General features: G+C 29.9%; 2 protein-coding genes across 31 annotated transcripts in view; both read left to right on the top strand.

Annotated features, from left to right (window-relative positions):
• T48 (FU domain-containing protein T48) overlaps positions 1-9,276 on the top strand; it is a 118,897-nt gene extending 109,621 nt beyond the window's left edge. For 2 of the 14 annotated variants that reach the window (XM_031986316.2, XM_076370807.1), the window contains 5 exons: positions 1,001-1,103; positions 2,705-3,029; positions 3,116-3,268; positions 3,348-3,492; positions 3,769-9,276. In XM_031986316.2, coding sequence (XP_031842176.1) covers positions 2,851-3,029; positions 3,116-3,268; positions 3,348-3,492; positions 3,769-4,383 — 1,092 coding nt within the window. In that variant the 5' untranslated portion in view covers positions 1,001-1,103; positions 2,705-2,850 and the 3' untranslated portion in view covers positions 4,384-9,276. The other 12 variants (XM_076370808.1, XM_076370809.1, XR_012999413.1 and 9 more) reach the window with 11 other exon arrangements.
• A 1,270-nt stretch (positions 9,277-10,546) lies between these two features.
• Positions 10,547-19,579, top strand: part of LOC116431222 (uncharacterized) — a 38,759-nt gene continuing 29,726 nt past the window's right edge. For 4 of the 17 annotated variants that reach the window (XM_076370805.1, XM_076370804.1, XM_031986338.2 and 1 more), the window contains exons 1-8: positions 10,745-11,106; positions 11,876-11,981; positions 12,793-13,188; positions 13,675-14,249; positions 14,330-14,471; positions 14,549-14,881; positions 14,970-15,214; positions 15,660-15,925. In XM_076370805.1, coding sequence (XP_076226920.1) covers positions 11,931-11,981; positions 12,793-13,188; positions 13,675-14,249; positions 14,330-14,471; positions 14,549-14,881; positions 14,970-15,214; positions 15,660-15,925 — 2,008 coding nt within the window. In that variant the 5' untranslated portion in view covers positions 10,745-11,106; positions 11,876-11,930. The other 13 variants (XM_031986333.2, XM_031986332.2, XM_031986331.2 and 10 more) reach the window with 13 other exon arrangements.

Here is a 19,579-nt window from a genome sequence, read left to right as displayed (position 1 = left end):
GACTAGGAAGTCTCAACTTTTCATCCATCTAATAGCACTGATCTACAACGTGTAACTTTTTTTTCGCTACAGAAAGTTTAATAAATGATCTTAATAGTATTTCTCATGCTGTATACGAATATGTAATCCACTTGTCTCCATCACCTACAGTTGTCGAGAAAATCAATTTTGAAAAAAAAAAGATTATAGACATTTAAACATGTTTAAACAATGCTGAAGGACAAAACGACGCGCAAAACGCACCGATTTCTGTGGATATTTTTCAATTTATCTTAAAAACTAAGCATTTTGGAGAAAGTCTAATTTCAACATGCAATAGAGCAGATACCTACCTTGCGAAATCCGTAGCAGAAAGTTTAGTATCACGTTTCGTTTTCAATTGAGAGTGAAAAATACTTGCGCCAAATATAATGTGCCGATAGTGATGCTCAATGTCAACGCAGTATTTCGCTCAAGTATTTTTATTATTATTTTTATTCGAGAAAAACGGATTGCATATTCGAACTCAGCATGGATACTATTAACATCACCCATTAAACCTTCTGTAATAAAAATCGTCTTGACCAATATAATCATCACGTGACGCGATGTGGAGACAAACTAAATCATTGATACGAGATTACAAACTTACAAGTTTCTATTGAGAATTAATTACTTGATTCGACATTCAATTTACGAAAATATGGAAAAGTTATTAATAATTTGAGGTTACTAATACTGAGATGTATGGTTACAGATACTATATCCGTCACAAAAATTTTAGGTCTAGATGCATCTTAATAATTTTACAAGACATTCATATTGACCATGGAAATGCGGTTGGCTGACTATCGATGAATCGTTCGCCTTAAAGTCGTAATTTACCTAATGCGTACTCATTCAAAAATAAAATTAAAAGCCTTATCGTGTGGAAATATTAATATTTGCTTATTATAGAATACATTATAGCAGTTAGTTTTTGTTAATTTAAAAATTAATTTTAACGATTTTGTTCACCTAGATAAGTCATTCGGCACCCTGTGACTAGTGTCAAACGCGCCAACAACCACCAGGCAGTATTTCCACAGATACCCAACAAGAAACATACATCACGAATCGAACATGTAACTTAGTTTTTACTTTGATTTAACATTAGTGATTTGTATTAATAAATGAGAAGTAACCATACTAAACGAGAGTTATTTTGTCCTTGATTGCGTACTCCACACATACAAATACTTATTTTCATATTTGAATACCGCAATACTTTTAAATTTGTTAGTCTGTATCTTTATGGATTTCTGCAATATTTGCTCAGCTGATTTTTATTATATTAAATTATTTGTTATAAACGATAGAAACATAAGCAATTGTATTGTATTTGTAATAATTAATTACATAAAAAGTATTCAACGACATAACGTTCAGCTTTCACGTTACAAAAATATTCGGATAGAAAATGTATTTCTCGTTTAAATCATTTCAAGTAACGTTTTAATTCAATGTTTACGTCTTTAATGAAAATATATCGGCAATATTACGATTTCAATTGTAAGTCAACTTAAAACTAAAATTTCAACGTTGAGCATTGACTATCTAAAATACCACGATGAAAAGGAAATATAAGTTTTAGTAAATAACAGTTAGTAATTTATAATCACGGAAAAGGAAAATTTACTGTAAAATATAAAAATTTGGAAATTAATACGTAATTAGTATCGACGTCAGCAAACATCCTAGTAGTAGGATGTTGTTACCTGAATGTTTATCCCGCGGTTACGGTCGTCAACCGCGAATTATTCCGCGTTCAGTAATATAAACTCAACGCGATGCGCGGAATATTCCGCTTCGCGATGCGAATGAACTAAATAGCAAAGGTTAAGAAAGAAAAAAGTAAAGGTATGAATTAAAAGAAAAGAGAGATGCGTAATTATGATTTTACGGGTATATAAGTATCTGCTACAGTAATGTCTGTACTCAATTCTTATTGCACTTGACCGCAGAATATAAGCATATTTTATGTCAAGGGTGTCTATCTGGGTGCCCGCGGGCACCATAGTGACATTCCCCTCACGAAAAGTTACTCCCTCCACGCCTACTTTTACCTGTTGTATTCAACATTGCATAGAAGTACTGGCATACACAGTCTTGAGCAGCTCCTTGAGTAGAGGTAGTGGGGAGACCGCTATTTTCGAGTTACTAGCGTGAGGGGAGTAAGTTAGACACCTCTGTTGTATGTATGTAAAGTGATCTCGTGAACTTACTGAACTTTAACGTCTCTTTCTATGAAAACGGTTGAGTTCCGACCCATGGTTCCTTTAAGACTGTTTTTTCTCGTAATAAGTAGAATACATTGCATTAAGAAAAAATGTTGACGTCGAAATTCAAGGTCAAGGTCAAGGTCAATTTTGCACGGACTCTTTTTTCTATTAAATTTTCACCGATCCAGAGGTGTAGAATCACGATACCGTATTCTTTGCACTTCATTTTTATACACCCTCTATACAGAATTGTTAGATGTATATAGAATTCAATGTAGTAGCAGCGAAAATTTTTTGTGACTATCTCGAAAATTAGAGGAGAGCGGCCCTTCTGTTAGAGTTGGACTATATTATACTACCACAGAATTAAGATAGAATATAGCTACTATAATACTATTTACCTAACTTTCAAACAACTGGTATGTATGTAAAAAAAGATATATTAAATTATGCATTTTTTATAGTTACAAAATGCATCGAAGGTCAAGGAGGATGTAAGAGGTGCAGAGATGGAACATGTGCGAGATGTGCAGTTCTTTTACACCAGGGAACTTGTGTCGACTCTTGTCCACCCGGTCACATTGCAGACTGGTCAACCAGAGATGAATACATGGGCAGAGTTTGTAAAGAAACTGGATATATGTTTGGATTCACTGGTAGTCAGGTAGCCATCTTTGTAGGGGTTGTTTCTGGAGCAACTATATGTATCCTCATCATATTATGTGGAGCTATAATTGTGCATCGTAGAAAAAAGAAAACAGCTAAATTTATTCAACAGTTTGAGGATAGGTACATCCTAGTACATTATAATTATGAACTGTTAAAAATTAAACATTAATTATAAAGAAACTATATATTCACTATATATGTTTTAGTGCAGAGAGAAGAGAATTTTTAAAACATCTTGCATCACTTAGAGGAGAAGGTAATACCTTCCTTTCAATGCTCAATGATACTAGAAGACAAGTTAGAGAATTATACTATTCTGGAAATAATGGAGATGGGGCTGTTGGAATTCAAGCTTATAGGTATAATTATTTATTATATCAAAAATAAATTTTAATTTTTTTAATTTATAAATACTTTTCATATAATTGTGATTCATAGACCAGTCTTACGCGACTTAGCGAGGATATTAGTTCTTATTAATAGAAGAGATGAAGAAATACCAATTCCTCCAGATGATTGGCAAAGATTATTTTCTTGGGCAGAAAGGCTTCTAAGACGCTATAAAAGACACAGTTCTCCAGAAGTAAGTTATCTACTTTTTTAAATAACAATTTCAGAAGAATTAGTTTAAAGAATTTGTGTAAAATCTTTCTTCTCTTTCATGCAAGTCTTTAAAACATTTTGGTAAGTAAGACATATTATAATAGTAATTTATAGTCATTATACTGTGTACAAAAAGAGTGTAAAACATAATTAAATGTTCCATATTTTATATAAATTTTTTAATTTTAATTTTTAATTTTTAATTTTTTAATTTATATAAGATAATATAATAAAAAATGTTATTTTATATTTTAAGGTGGCTCAACTTGTGACATTCTTGCAACAACCAGCAGCATCAGTACAAACAAACACACCACAACAAGTAACAATCACACAATCACCTCGCCCATATGAGCTGAGAACTGCTGCAACTAATCTGACTACATTCCAAGCAAATATACCACTTACAACATTTCAAGCAAGTGACAAATCAAGTATAAGTCCTGCAAGTTCCAGTCTTGGATATGTAAAAGACAGTCCTTTAAGTTCCAGTCTAGGACAGAACAGTTCGGGAGTATATCATGAGAAACTTAGTCCAAATGGATCCAGTATAGGACAAACAACCCCATTAGTATATGACAACCAAAAGCAAATAAAATCATCGAATATACATTTTCAAGAACTTGCCATTTCAACTTTTAATCATACTTTCACTACTGGTGCAACATTAACAGAACCCACTTGTGAAATAGATCACTGTGAAACAACTGGACTTGATCATGAATTAAATCCACAATGGGAATTTCAAAGTTCTACAGAGGCTGCTAACTACACAATTCTATCCGATTGGTCACCTGCCCGTGAATATTTGATCGATGATTTCACAATTCTTGGTTTTCGACCTCAAGATGAAATTACTACGGAATTGTAAATAACATATTGTAATGTCTACGCATGTATATTTGTTTATAAATATGTATACGTATGTATACATATGTATGTACACATGTATATTTCTTCATATATATATTTAATTAATTTTCTATTTTTGTCATCAATGAAAAGCTCACATATTAAAAAAATATTCAAAATCTAAACTAAATAATAGAGAAATGCGAAAGATTAAATAAACAAATGCTCTTTTCTCAAGAGTTCTATCATTTAATATTAATCAATCTATTTATGCAATTGTGGAATCATGTATCTTTATTTGATACTAATTATATTTTTTTCTTGAAGATAAAATGATTTTAATGTTTTTATAAAATAATTTTTAATTTTTACTATTTCTACTTGAATTATCTCTCCTAATATCATATACTATTATTAATTTTAAAATATTCTCATTTTATAAAATATTTTATTTTATTTTTCAACTTTTATTTTTTTTTCAATTCATACATTTGTACTATTATATCAGAATTAAAAATTTATTACTATAAAATAATGTTTTGACAATGAGATTGAGACTTTACCGAAACATGTTTTAATAAATGAGGATTTTGGAAATGTATACTCAACTGTATTTTAAAACGAGTTATTTGTGTCTATAAATATATTTTTACAAAATCATGTTTTCAATTAGTTTTTTAAAATCAAATTTAAAATATTAAATACACTTTCTAGTATTTTAAACATTTAATTTGAGCAAAAGAATCTTAAAATAATGAAATAAATTAAGAAAACTTACAAAACCTTTATATCAAAAGAAATAAAGTATTCTTTTATGATTTTAAAATTTAAATCTTCATTCTTAAAATATAAATAGTTCAAATTTAGGAACACATGTAAGTGATCATTCTCACAAATATTATTAATTTTAAACACTTCCTAAAGATGAAAAAATATTATTCTTGCAGATGAAGTGAAAATTATTTTGATATATAAATTTCAATTTTTATGAAGAACACTCCTCAAGACAGTTCTTCTCTTTATTATTGCCAAAATGAACTTGAATTGATTAAAACCAAAGGATCCTCATACCTTATTTCATAGATTATAAGGTATTGCAAATTCAGGGTATAATCTACACATGCCTATATATTTTCACGTATTGTAAATAACTTATAATCGGGTAAAGTCGAAAGTTACATGGAAGTAGATTAATTATATGTAAGATATATGGCAGAATTAAATTCAAATTTTTCTTCGTGCATACAAAATTATTGATCATCTTAATTCAGTCATTCCAACTGTTTAATATTAATTACTCATAACCTTTAAATAGGTAACGTGGTAAACAAATATTTTGAATTTCGATACATTCTTAAGCACAACTCGCAAATATGATATATTTTTCAAAATGGCGAGAATAAGAAAATATATAAAAACTTGATATTCTTTCGAAATATACATTCTGATTTTTTTATGTCTTATTGTAAGTATTATGTTTATATAAAGTACCCGAACGTGTACACACATTTAATAATTTTTAATTATTTTTCCTACGGTTTTCTGAATTCATTATAAGAGAATCCAGTTCTAACTATTCGATAATATTGCGATTAAGACGAGAAAAGCTGTTTCGATGAGTCCATCCTTCAACTTGTTTATGCTTTATTGGAACTAAATAAGATTACCTTATTCTAAGTTCAATTTTGATAGTGTGATTGGCATTGTGTTTATGAACTTTTGTTTCTGCGTGTTTTTCACGCAGAAGTAAAAAATTGTAACTGCGGCCACATGTTCATTTGTCACTAAACCGCAAAGTGTATGATGTAAGAACCTTGATAAAACTTTATAAATAAGTAGGAAAGAAGGATATTATTCCTTATATGTGATTGGTTAACAAGATATTCAATTATAAAAATCGTGTTTCATCCATCATTGAATTAATTATTTTTGTAATCTTCGCCTTTTCAAAAAGGTTGTAACACTGTAGTAAAAGTGTCTTCATTGTATTGTGGGAAATCCAATCTTAAGTGTAATAATATTTTATCCTAATTAATTAATATGAAAATAATATTTGAATTGTAAGCCTATATTATTTCATATAAAAAATTGTTCATAATGCAGTAGTTTATAAAAATCTAAGTGACCTTCAAATTTCAAAGAGATTTACATGTATACAATGTACGTTTGATAAAATAGTAGATTTTAGGATTGGCAATAAACTATCATTTTTTATTACATTCAAGACCATTATATTCAATAATTTACTTCTCTTTTGCACAAAAGCAAGATTATAGGTAATAAATTCGATTTACTTGCTTGTAATCATTCGGTCTCTATACCAAAATAGAATTTTATTTCATGTGGACTTCTTTTATGTTTTTATATAACTTCATCAGTTATATATTGCATTTGTACATATTTCTATCACTAAAGTTTGTTTAACTCATTGAATTGTTTGCATAATTACATAATTGCATATAAGATTAAGAATATTCAAATGCATAGTATAATAAATAAAATTAATAAAACTCAAATTATTAGAATATGTGCTATTGTTGCATTCTATTAATCCATCAATTCTTAATTCAATAAATTAATCCTCAAAGGTTCGTACCTACATATAGACTGAAACTTAAACTTTCAAGAACTTGGACTATTTTATTGTTTATTACTAATGAATGGAAAAGGAAACTAGGATGAACTATGAACCATACTGCTATATAAAAAAGAAAGAATAAGAAATTTATTTAAGTCTATTGTGACCTATCAAAGTATTAATACTTACAGGATTAATAATATATGTCTATCATAATACTCAGAATGATTTTTCATTTAGCTTTTTTCTAATGAAACATTTTTTACATTACCTTATGAATGTTTTAATGAAAGTGAAATAAGAAATATGTATATATGTTAATCTTGAAAATTACGAATAATTTAATATAACACATTATTACATTAATATGGTATTAATTTATTGTAATCATCTATTAATTAGGAAATAAAAAGACCTGTTTTGCAAGCAAATTAAATAAGTACATGAAAGTAAATCAATGTTGTTTGACAAAAATCAATTGTTTTCAGTCTTGCTTTTGGCAAAGCAGAAAAGAAGGGAAAAATTATAGGATGACAAATATAAAGGAAATTTATATGTATAATATCAATTACATTTTATTGTATTCAGTTTAAGATTTTAAGATTTTTTAAACATTCTTTAAATGGAACCTATATTTTTTCACATAAATAAATAAAGTATATAAGATAAATTTAATCATATTATAACGTACACTATTTAATTCTATTAGAAATGCAATCAATGATATGCATAGTTCTACAATATAGAAAAGTATCTCAGTGAAAAACAATATATATTACTTTGCGTTCTGAAAATATGGGCAACATTTAAAGGAAGTGTTGAGACTTCTTATGTATGTGTACAGGTAGTTCAAAAAATAAAACTAAAATTATATAAAATAGTAAATATGCAAAATTTGTACAAATACACTTTCAGAAATTTTAACATTATAATAGAAAAAAACTGATATATTCAAATATTTAGTATTGAAAATCTTGATGTGACATTGACTGACTAAAATTAGTTTTGATTAAAAAATACAGATTTTCATTCACTGTTTTGTTATAATGTGAATCTGATTTTCTTCTATAAACATAGTTAGTAATTCAAGACCCATTGTAAGCATATAATAACAAAAAAGGAAAAAAAGAAAAATGACTTCAAAAGCAATAATTGATTTAAAATATTATCAAATAATAATTTTTACAACAAAATTTTTTATGTTTCTAACAGGATATGTTGCGTACAAAGTTCTGTCAGTTCACTTTACTTATCCAATTTGATAAAGTATAAGATATGATCACTTATTTTTTGAACAACCTTTAGTAATGTGTGCTGCAAATATATGTCTGAATTTATGTGTGTGTATACATTAATTATAGATCCAATTTATAATGATACCAAATAATTATAATTGATTTATATCAATACCATTTATTTACTTTTTATTTTACATACATTTAATAATAATTATAACATAAATTGCTATACTAGTCAATATTTTCCTTTATTTAAAGATATAATTTATAAAAATCATATTTTCATATTAATGTAAACAAATTTTTCTATGCTAATTAAAAATCTCCACTATATATTTTTAGCAATCATTAATGTATAAAGTGTTATTATCTTATGTATAAGAAATTCACCAAAATTGTACTAATTAAAATATTTTGTTACACATCTCTTGTTTGTTGTTTATGCATATGTTAGTTAATATTGAAAATTTTCGCCTTAATATCTTATACGCCTTCCATTATTTGGAGCAAGTTTATAAGACAATTTAAAATATGTATTAAGACTATTCTTTAAAAGAAAACATCGCAAAGTACATTTTAAATAATATTATTGTACATATATTTATACTGTAATATACAGGATGATTTTTATAAAATGATCAATATAATTATCTCTATAAATTGAAAGCATATAAAAAAAACTGTTCACATGAAAAATCTATATTTCCAAAGTAACAACATGTTATATGAATTATCATTTCTCAGACATTTATTAAATGGAATCTTATGAAGAATTTAATTGGACGTTTTAATGGAAAGTTCTTAATACTAGAATATACAAAATTCAATAGTTTATTTCATGTGTTGAACATAAATCTGTTCAATTGAAAAGGCGGAAAGCCTTTTTTTCATAAAACTATTATCTGTATTAAAAGCTTAATATAGGTTTCCATTTAAAGAAGTAAAGTAACCTGTAAGTATTTTTAATACATAAATGAAGGCACATTTAAATAATTAACTGAATATTTTTAGAAATGACTCATTAGATCATTTTATAAGATTATCTTTTTAGACAAAACCAAAATGATTGGTTGTATGTACAAATTCATGTAAATACTTCCATTTCATTAGAAAAGAAGTGTTAGATATAATATATGTCTTTATAAAATATTAATTTTTTATGAATTATTAATTTTTTTATCTGTCCCTTTTCCTTTTTAATACATTTTTTGAAATATGAAATTATTATTAAACATTCTTAGTATCTAATCTTTTAGTCATATATTAATTACAATGTTTGGAAACTAAAAATAATGGAGTTGTACAAAGAGTAATATATTTAATATAAAACTTTTTCATAATTAAAAATTTCTACTAATATGTCAAGAATTATTATTTCATATACAAATTATGCTAATTAAAATATTTTAATACATACTCCATTTGTTCATATATACTCTAATTGATATTATACATTCTATTATAATCTTGTAATATACATTTATTATCTGTTCAAAACCAATGTTGTATATTATAAATGTTTCTAAAATCTAGTACACAAGGTATTATATAAACAATTAGAATTCACAAAATTGTAGTAAAACTTAGATCTTTAAAAGTAATACAATTCCAAATGATAGTAAATAATTAATAAAATATGATACTAAATAATTTTAATAAATAACACATTTTACAAAAAAATAACAATAATTAAATAACACATTTCGGATTATAACAAATTTCACCTTTTTTTAATATCCCTTTGGTAAATCTATAATTTGTATTTATATATTACTGTTGATCACATGTTTTCTACATTTCTAAAATACATTTCAATTAAATTTGTACTTATTTACTCAATATTTCCTTCACTTTCCCAATAGTTCAATTTTAGTTGTGTAGGAACATTCGATTTCGTCTTAGCAGTATGAGTCTCGTAGCAGTATGATTTAAAAAACATGACATTTATAAAAATATGCAATTGATCTTTATAATGTAATATGTACGTAAAATAAATGTAGAATATTCTCCTATAAATCGATTTCCAGAGCAATATAAAATTCAAAATAAAATTATATCATTAGACTATCAGTGACATAAATTGACAAAACGTGATATCAACTGTATCTACCTTACTTTTTTCCTGTTTGTAGTGCGCTCGGAATATAATATAATTCGCGACATTTTTATTTAGATTTTGCCTGTTTAGTCATTCCATGAGTAGATCGCTAAATTTCGTTTTTAATTAGTAATAAAAAATAAATCGACAAAGTATGATTCAAGCAAGTAGTATGGGTTTGATGGTTCTTTTGAAATATAAGTATCGACGTATTTGTAAATTGGCGGGTTTTTATACAGGAAGCTATGACATAGCGCACGCAGCCGGATGTTGCGCGCGCATGCAGAATGAGCTAACAAAGGACACTTGACGCATTGTATTTTGACATATTACAAAATAGACAATCTATTTCCTGATCATTCATCAAGATTTTGTTTTTCATTGTGGCACGCCGGTTTATTGAGTGATTTTCACATAGGATTCGATGAAAAATTGGCTGACTAAATGATGGTACCAACGCGTAAGTTCGTACGGGGTGGGTGAGGGACGCCATGACAGTCGTGTCGTATTTTCTGTTAACAGCGAGGACGTAGACCCTTGTCAGTGTTTTCGTGAAATTGTTGCGCAGTTTGGCGTCTGTCTGGATCAAAATTGGCACTCCCGTTTCCTAAGTTTCGAGGACTCTGGTTTGAATATATTCTGGAGGTGGAGGGCGAGGGCGCGTGGCCATTATCAGGGATTTGCTTGTGGGTACCCGTGGCGAGGTGAGACGTCGAGAGGCGGCGAAAGGCGTCCCCCCCTGCATCGGGACGCGTGTCTCCCTGTGTACAAGACGGCCTAGGGCCGACGGAGCGAGATGCCAGAACCGCCGACGGCACCGTACACCACGTGAGTCCACTTTCTGAGCTCTCTCGATTATCGCTTCGACACTCTCGAATCCTACAAATCCCCTTGCCCCGAATCCCGAGGAACCTCCATTTTGTGGCCTCTTGTTCTCATTCTACGAGTCATGATAATTGACGCGTCATATGCCTAAGGGACACCAGAAGATGGTGTCCGTGAATCCTCTCTCAAGTGCGGGGGGATCTACGGCAAGTCCTAACAAATGTGGAAATACAGCTGCGTACTTGTACGAGCCACTGGTACGCTACATTTTTGTGTTTCACTCTTTATGTTTCTCGCTTTCAAAAGATCCTATAGGATGACTCATCTTTTCCCGCTCACTCGACAAAAAAAAAATTCTTAAATATTTTCGAGGTTAAAGTAACCATTTTTTTTCTGTCTACAACATGCTGATCATTTCTTTCCCGATATTAACCTATTATATGAACATTATGTAATAATAAGTTTACACCCAATGAATTCTGCAAAATTCATTATTCTTAAACAATTGATTCCCGTTTAACTCTAAACTGCATAATTTCGAGGTTAAATAGAAAGATTTATTTTACTAAGTAGCTTCGAACATATAAAGGGTAATAATTATTTTATAATTAAATGTATTTTCTGTCGCTTGATAAAAATATTGATCTTAATAGTGTTAAATATTTGATTAAAAATACAGTACTGTACCCATAATATATTCGATATTAATGTAATTTGTCTAGATGTAAGAACTGCTATTAGCTGTTAATACAGAACCTGAACTGTTTTACAGGATGAAAAATGAAGTATATCAGAAACATTTAGTTAATATACATCAGTGAATCAAGATGAACAGTGAGCAGCATGCATTGCCAGCGACTACGCAGGCACAACAAGAGGTAAGAATATTTTTAATTAAAACAGGCTATTTACCAAACTACAAATGCGCAACTGATACATGATGTTAACAACTAAAGTTCAAATAAATTGTAAAACATGATCAAATTATTATTGATTATAATATATTTTTGAATGTTCACACAATATTATGTTTTTTAGATTCAATATTTATGATACATGAAAGTATTCATGAAGTATACATAATTTATATTAACAACTTTTGTAAAGCTATGTTCTGTTCTTTTTGCTTGTTTTTCATGCATTATTGTAGTATGGTTACGTACTCACATTTAGCAATACAAAATAAAATTATCTGTAGCAAAACTCTGTGCACATATTATAGCATTTTCAACTTAAATTTGACTGCTTGTAGCACCTTTTAATATAGTAGTTTATGCTTGAATGTTTTATATTTATTTGCTTGCCTTTTTTTTGTAACATGAATTATGGACGCTGATAGTATTATGTATCATAAGTAATAAGTTTATAAAGGTGGTATAATGTGTCTTTAATTTTTATTATAAATTTGCAAAGAACTTAAATAATATAATCTTCTAGCGTTATTAATACATTATTAATAGTTTTGAAAATTTAAAATTAGATATGTAACTTCATTATTTATCATTTTTAATAGCTAAATCTTATTTGTAATAATGAATATATTGACAATAATTAAAACGTAATTTCTAGCTTTTATGCTTCTAAAAATGTGGAAATGAATCTAGCGCATTTGTTGATTGGAATTGGACCTGGTGCATGCTATTGCATGCTTTATCAATGTTGTATAAATGTTTGAATGTATATCGGTAGGATGTAAATGCGGGTCAAAGTGGTCGTCCTTCATATCCAGGTGGTTTGGCTACAGCAACTAGTCTTGGCAATGTAGGGAGTACCCCACATTCATCCGCAGACCTGCGTGTAGGTACAGCAGTAGCGTTAGCCTCCTCGGTAGCTAAATATTGGGTCCTCACGAATCTGTTTCCTGGACCGCTACCTCAGGTCTCAGTCTATCACCATTCCCACCACAACTCCTCACACAGGAGTAGTGGAAGTGGAGAGACATCTTCCAAAGATCCACCCTCTTCATTGAACCAAGAAATGGCGTTAACTTCCAGCTCGCACCATCAGTCAACACCTGCGCATCATCATCACCAACCTACAGTTAGCACTAGCAGTCATCATAGTTCTTTACAACCAAATCCTCAGGTTTGTTTACTTAGAGGTATGCACTCTGCAATGTTTAGTTATTGAGTGTAACTTATAGAATATCCAGGTTAGAGTTCCATTTTGGAGGAATTGTGGTAGCATAGTGTCTACATTGTATGCGATATAAGTGTGAGTAGGTAGCAAAGTTATGTATTATAATAAATATATGTAATATATTTGAAACTTTAAAATAATTTTACAATTGGCTTTTTATAAAAGTTTGTTTGCTATATCAGTTTTTCATTTTATTGCATATTATCATGTATTAATTACTATAAATTATACGAAACACCTAAAATGGCCATAAAAATTGAAACTGATTTTTATTATCATTATTATGCTTGTGCAATTGTATTAGTAAACAAAGTATGTAATGTAAAATATATTGTGCATCAAAATGTGTAACATTTTTAATCATTTAATTATCAGCTATATATTCTTCCCTTTTAAAGAAAAATAGTAATTCTTATTTTGTGTTTTATTTAGCAGATTCCAGTGTCTCTGCCAGGCCTTAATTTAGACGGAGCGCATATACCTGCTAGTGTCAGTCATTTGCAGGCAGCACATGCACAAATGCAACAACAAATACAGGCACAACAGCAGCAGTTGCATCAGCAACAACAACAGCCGCAGCAGCAGCAACAACAACCACAACAGCAACAACAGTCTCACCATCAAATGCAAAATCATCAAAATGCTCAGAATAATGGTCCAACTGCACATAATCAAAACGCACAGAGAGACGATAACAAAGTGAAAGATGAAGGTGGAAGTTGCACAACTGAACGTTGTAGCGACAATCAAGTTCACTGTCAAGTTCAATGTGACCTTCAGTTACAAACATCTCAAGATATACAACAAAGCCTTATGCAGCAACAACAACAACAGCAACAGCAGCAGCAACAACAGCAGCAGCAGCAGCAGCAACAACAACAACAACAACAACAACAACAACAAATTGGCGTAAATATAAGTGGAAATTCTTCAACCGAAGGTGGAACTCAAAGTAATGCAGAAAAGCCTGAAAAAGAAAAGGAGCTACGTCAACTAAACATGACTCAGTGTGTATACAAAGTTTCTTCGTTTATTAAATATAATAATTTTTATGGTATAAGACACGCTATTAATAATTTATGTGTAGATTTCAAGTGCCAGATTTGAAACCAGGGGGTCATATGATGGATGTAAGAACAGCTGATGGCTCTGTCGTAAAAATTAGTGCTGGAAATGAACAAGATTTAGCAAAAACACTTGGTGTTGAAATGGTGCAAAATATGTATAAGGTAGAACATAATTCAGCATTTTATATAACACTTTCATTTTTAACCCATAATTATAAAATTTACTCTCTATTGTTTAGGTTAATGTTGAAGATATTAATCAGCTTCTAGCATATCACGAAGTATTTGGAAAATTGCAGAGTGAAATAGCAGCTGGTACCACCTTAGTTGGAAGTACAGTTCCTACTCAAACAGTTACCACTATACAGAATGGAACACCAATTGTACAACAGGTACAATTAAATAAATTTGACATTAAATCAAGTGATGGAGAAGCTACTCCAGGACCAAGCGCATCACCTGTGTCTGTTGGAAGTCATGCCTGCGAAATATGTGGAAAAATTTTTCAGTTCCGCTACCAACTTATTGTACACCGTCGTTATCATACAGAAAGAAAGCCTTTTACGTGTCAGGTATATACAGTATATTATTTATGTATTACTTATTGTTCTGTATCATTTCCATTCATTACAAATACTTACATTTTCTTAAATTCTACAGGTGTGTGGCAAGGCATTTTTAAATGCAAATGATTTGACACGTCATGGTAAATGTCACTTAGGTGGATCTATGTTCACTTGTACAGTGTGCTTTCATGTGTTTGCAAATGCACCATCGTTGGAACGTCATATGAAGCGTCATGCTACTGATAAACCATATAATTGTACCGTATGTGGGAAAAGTTTTGCAAGAAAGGAACATTTGGATAATCATACACGTTGCCACACTGGAGAAACACCGTACAGGTATATCTACAGATCCTTTTTCTTTATTGGATACAAATTGATCATTCACCAATCTAGAAGTGTTTCTATATAACTCAACTTTTTCGATACTACCAGTGATCATAGTTGTCTGTCACAAGTCAGCCTTACTATATAATTGATCAATTACAGTTCCTCGATTCTTAACGCTTAAATTTTGTCTCTGCATTCAAAAATGTTCATTTATTCTATACTCGATGCTCTTTTTATTACAGTGATGATTGAATAACACACAATTGTATTTCATCATCCTTGTAAAAATATAACAGTAAACAGTGCATTTCGCAAAAATGATTATAAATAACTTTTATGAATACGTTATTTAATAAACAGTATATGTTTGCCGGAGTCAATATTAAAACTATATAATTTTGTATATTAAATATGGTATAAGTGAAATTAATGAATTTGTTGTTTTGGATTTTAGATGCCAATATTGTTCAAAAACATTTACTAGAAAGGAGCATATGGTAAATCATGTTCGCAAACACACTGGTGAAACTCCGCATCGATGTGATATTTGCAAAAAGAGCTTTACTCGTAAAGAACATTTCATGAATCATGTTATGTGGCACACGGGAGAAACTCCTCACCATTGCCAAGCCTGCGGCAAGAAGTACACACGTAAAGAACATCTTGCGAACCATATGCGTTCACATACCAATGATACGCCATTTCGTTGTGAAATATGCGGTAAGTAAACCACTTTTCGATTTATTTTTTAGCATAAAACTTGAAGAATGCCACACATTAGCAAGCGATAACATTAATGTGACAACTATGAAATTAAATAGAGAAATTCTTATTTTCAATTACATTTTGATGCAAATGAACGTTTTGATGAAATTTTTCTGACAAAAACCTGTCTAAATGTAAACTTCTATAGAGAATTTAGAACCCTTTCGGTGCTGTAGATGTGTATTCATGAGATCGGACACTACAAATAAGTGTATTTCCCGTTGCAAGATTAATTTTATATAAAGTTGTGCATGTTTAATGGTCACAGATTCGGAACCATATTGTAACCACTACTTGGGAACGTAGAGTTCCAAAAAATAATTGCTCCTTCTTTAGCTCGATCAAGTTTAAATACGTTGAAAGGTAAAGAGAGAGGCGTGGTGAAATCAATCGTTGAATGTCCCATTACAAGACTGTTTTTAATTTATTTATCTCACTATCTGACATGGAAACCGACTCTGTAAAGTCAATTTTAATAGTTGACGACTGTTCATTAAGCAAGAAGTGCAATTACATAGCTGTATTTGCAGTAAGTCTGTAATATAAAACAACTAAAATTGTTCTATAGAAATATTGAACGCTGAAGTGCATCATAAGCAGAATCATATTATACATGATCAGTACTTCAAATCAGTACTTCAAAAGTATTTAGCATCGAAAGGGTTCATTATACGATCTCAAACTACATGTTATTAAACATAGTCTGAATAATGTGTTCATGTTCATTTTTATGAGATGAATGTCGTCAGTGTATTGACGACTTCTACATAAATATACATAAGATGTGTAAAAGTTAAAATATTTGACGTTTATATATTTTTATGATTGTTAAAATTGTCTGCTATAAAATAATTATTAAAACTATTTGAGCTCTCCCACTAACAGTAAAGAGAAAAACTGAACACATCAAATTCTAACATAAATAGAAGATTAAAAAAACAAAATATGTAGTGGTTTGTAGGATTTTTCTACTACTCAAAAAAATGTTTACAATCCTATTATCATTATTGTTTTGACGGATATAAATTATTTTCGTAAAGTCCGGTTTGTAGTACAATTAATTTAGAATAAAAATACTAGTTCTTTATAAGTTTAATATGTGGTCCACAAACTTTTCGTCTTAGTTAACGCCTTGAACATGCTTTGGCATGTTCCGTATAATATTTTCGCAATATTCTGGTGTAAAAGAATGCTACTGTTCATGCGGTCTTTGTTACAACTCAATATCGATGGGGGCACACCGCTGTATTTTTAAATGTACCCAAACATTTTTAATAGGATTCATATCTGACTCTTAGGCCCAGCATTTCATGGTTTGAAATGGTTGACCCCTTAGTCAATTTTTAACACTTTTACCAGAAGGGGTAACTTTTACCATCATTGTCGTATTGAAATATGATGTCACACTCTGCTATCGGTATGTTTTCAGTTGTTCCCGACAGGATTTCTTGTACAATGTCTTCAGAGACATACTGATTCATTATCTCCTCGATTTGATGTATTGGGCCCACATCTTGATACATTATACACGCTCGTTACCATAATTGAACCGTCATCAAATTATAATTATTTACTTAACATGCCGTGGCAATAGAGGATCGCTCTTTCTTTTTCAACACCATGAGCGTTCATCTGATGAAAATCGATCTGTTTTAAATTCATCCGACCAAATTATATTTTTCCATTGTTCGATAGTCCAATTGCTACGTTTTCATACAAAATATGAATGGGCCATTGTATTTTTCTGTGAAAGAGCATGCTTTTTTCCCTTTTTGATTGCTGTAAAATTTATATCTTTTATTACTTCTCGAGCCATTCATTTACTAAATTTGTTTCCCGTGTCGCTTTTTCATAATTTTGTAGCTATTGATGCTGTTGTTACAGTTTCTGAATTGATTTACTGTACTATTCTTCTCTTCTCCTTGGTAGATAACAATTTCGGACGAGCTCTAAATATGTAGGAACATCACTGCAATACCATTTCCGAATTTTTTGCACCACTGACTGACTAGTACCAAATTTCGTAGCAACTTGTCGCATTGATAAACCACTTGTAAGTTGAGGAGAAATGATACCATCTTTTATATAGTGATAACGGTTTCATTGCGATATATTAAAAGACTGTGATGTATGTTTTTGTATAAGCTACGAGAAACTAACTAGATACTAGTACAAGGTCATGAATATCAACATTAGTTGTAGAGAAGGTTCGTGTTTACAATTGTTGAGTTCAAGAACTCAGATGCGGTACAAAACTGATTCTACGAAAATAATTTGTATTTACCAAAAGAATGATGATGACACGGAGAGTAAAATTTTGTTAGAGACTCAAAACATCCTACATGATATTATTATATATTTTGCATTTTCATTATTCTATATGTAAACATTAAGTAAAATATTATTTACGTTAAAATACCACATGTGTGTTCAATTTTGCTCTTTACGCATGTACAGAGCATTTTAAATTATATGTTACGAGCACCAGTGTCATTCTACACCTTTGATTTGATGTAAAAGGATGTAAGAAAGTGACCGCCAAATTCATTCGGACCTTGAAGAAAGGATTAAAATTTTATATTGCTATATCGTATTCTACTTATTGTGAAGGTATATAGCGAGAGTGAATAGTTTGCTTGCAAATTGTTGATAAAATTCCTATAGGAGAGTGAAGAAATCCAGTGTACTTTTCTGGTACCAGAATATTGGTTAGTTAGGATAACGACTGCGTTTCATTACGGTGAAAAAGGTCAAAATGTAACGAAATTTGGCAGAGGTGGAAGTCCTATGATGTCGATTGACCCATTGTGTAATAGAAAAGGCTACAGATATCGCAAATCCTTACTCTTCCATGCGAATTTCAATAATAATTCGCAATCTAACTATTTATTTCCCACCCATGTTTCCTTTCAAACTATTTACCTCCGTCACGAGTAAAATACGATACAATAATAATAAATTTTAACCCTTGTCTTCCAAGTCGGAATGAATTTTGCAGTCATTTCCTTAGATCTTTTTTACATCAAATTATAGGTGTAGAATTACGCAGCAGCAGTTGTAACGTATACTTTAGAAATACTTAATACATACGATCAATGAAAACTTAATATAATCTGGAAAGAAGTTCTACTTGGAAAGTAAGTTACGAACGTTAAATAAAATTTGTCGAGTACACTTAAATACTTATACTTTGGTCATAAATATGTTTATTTTACAAGTTATAACAAAAGTAAAATGAATTAACAATGATAAAATTTCATCCACATATGAATTCAAATAGAGTTGTACTAATAAAGCACATCTCTTTTAATCAAATTAATATAAATTCTACAGTCTAATGATTACTTTTATCTGTTTTTATAAATATTAATAGTTATACAATATTAGTTCCCTTGTATAACACTTTTATGCAAATTGTTGTAGCATAACAGTAAATTACATTATTCTATATTCTGTACTTACTTTTTTATGGGTAGATCATCTTCTATTGAAATGTATCACCAGTTTCATGATATTTTCTGTATTTAAAACAATTTTTTAGCGTAACTGCAAAAAATTATAAATATCAAGATTTTATAGTACATCATCATGTAAATTGTTAAAAATGAC

This window comes from Nomia melanderi, chromosome 9, assembly GCF_051020985.1.
Source record: "Nomia melanderi isolate GNS246 chromosome 9, iyNomMela1, whole genome shotgun sequence".
Classification (NCBI taxonomy): Eukaryota; Metazoa; Arthropoda; class Insecta; order Hymenoptera; family Halictidae; genus Nomia; species Nomia melanderi.
This window is presented reverse-complemented; position numbering and strand designations above follow the sequence as displayed.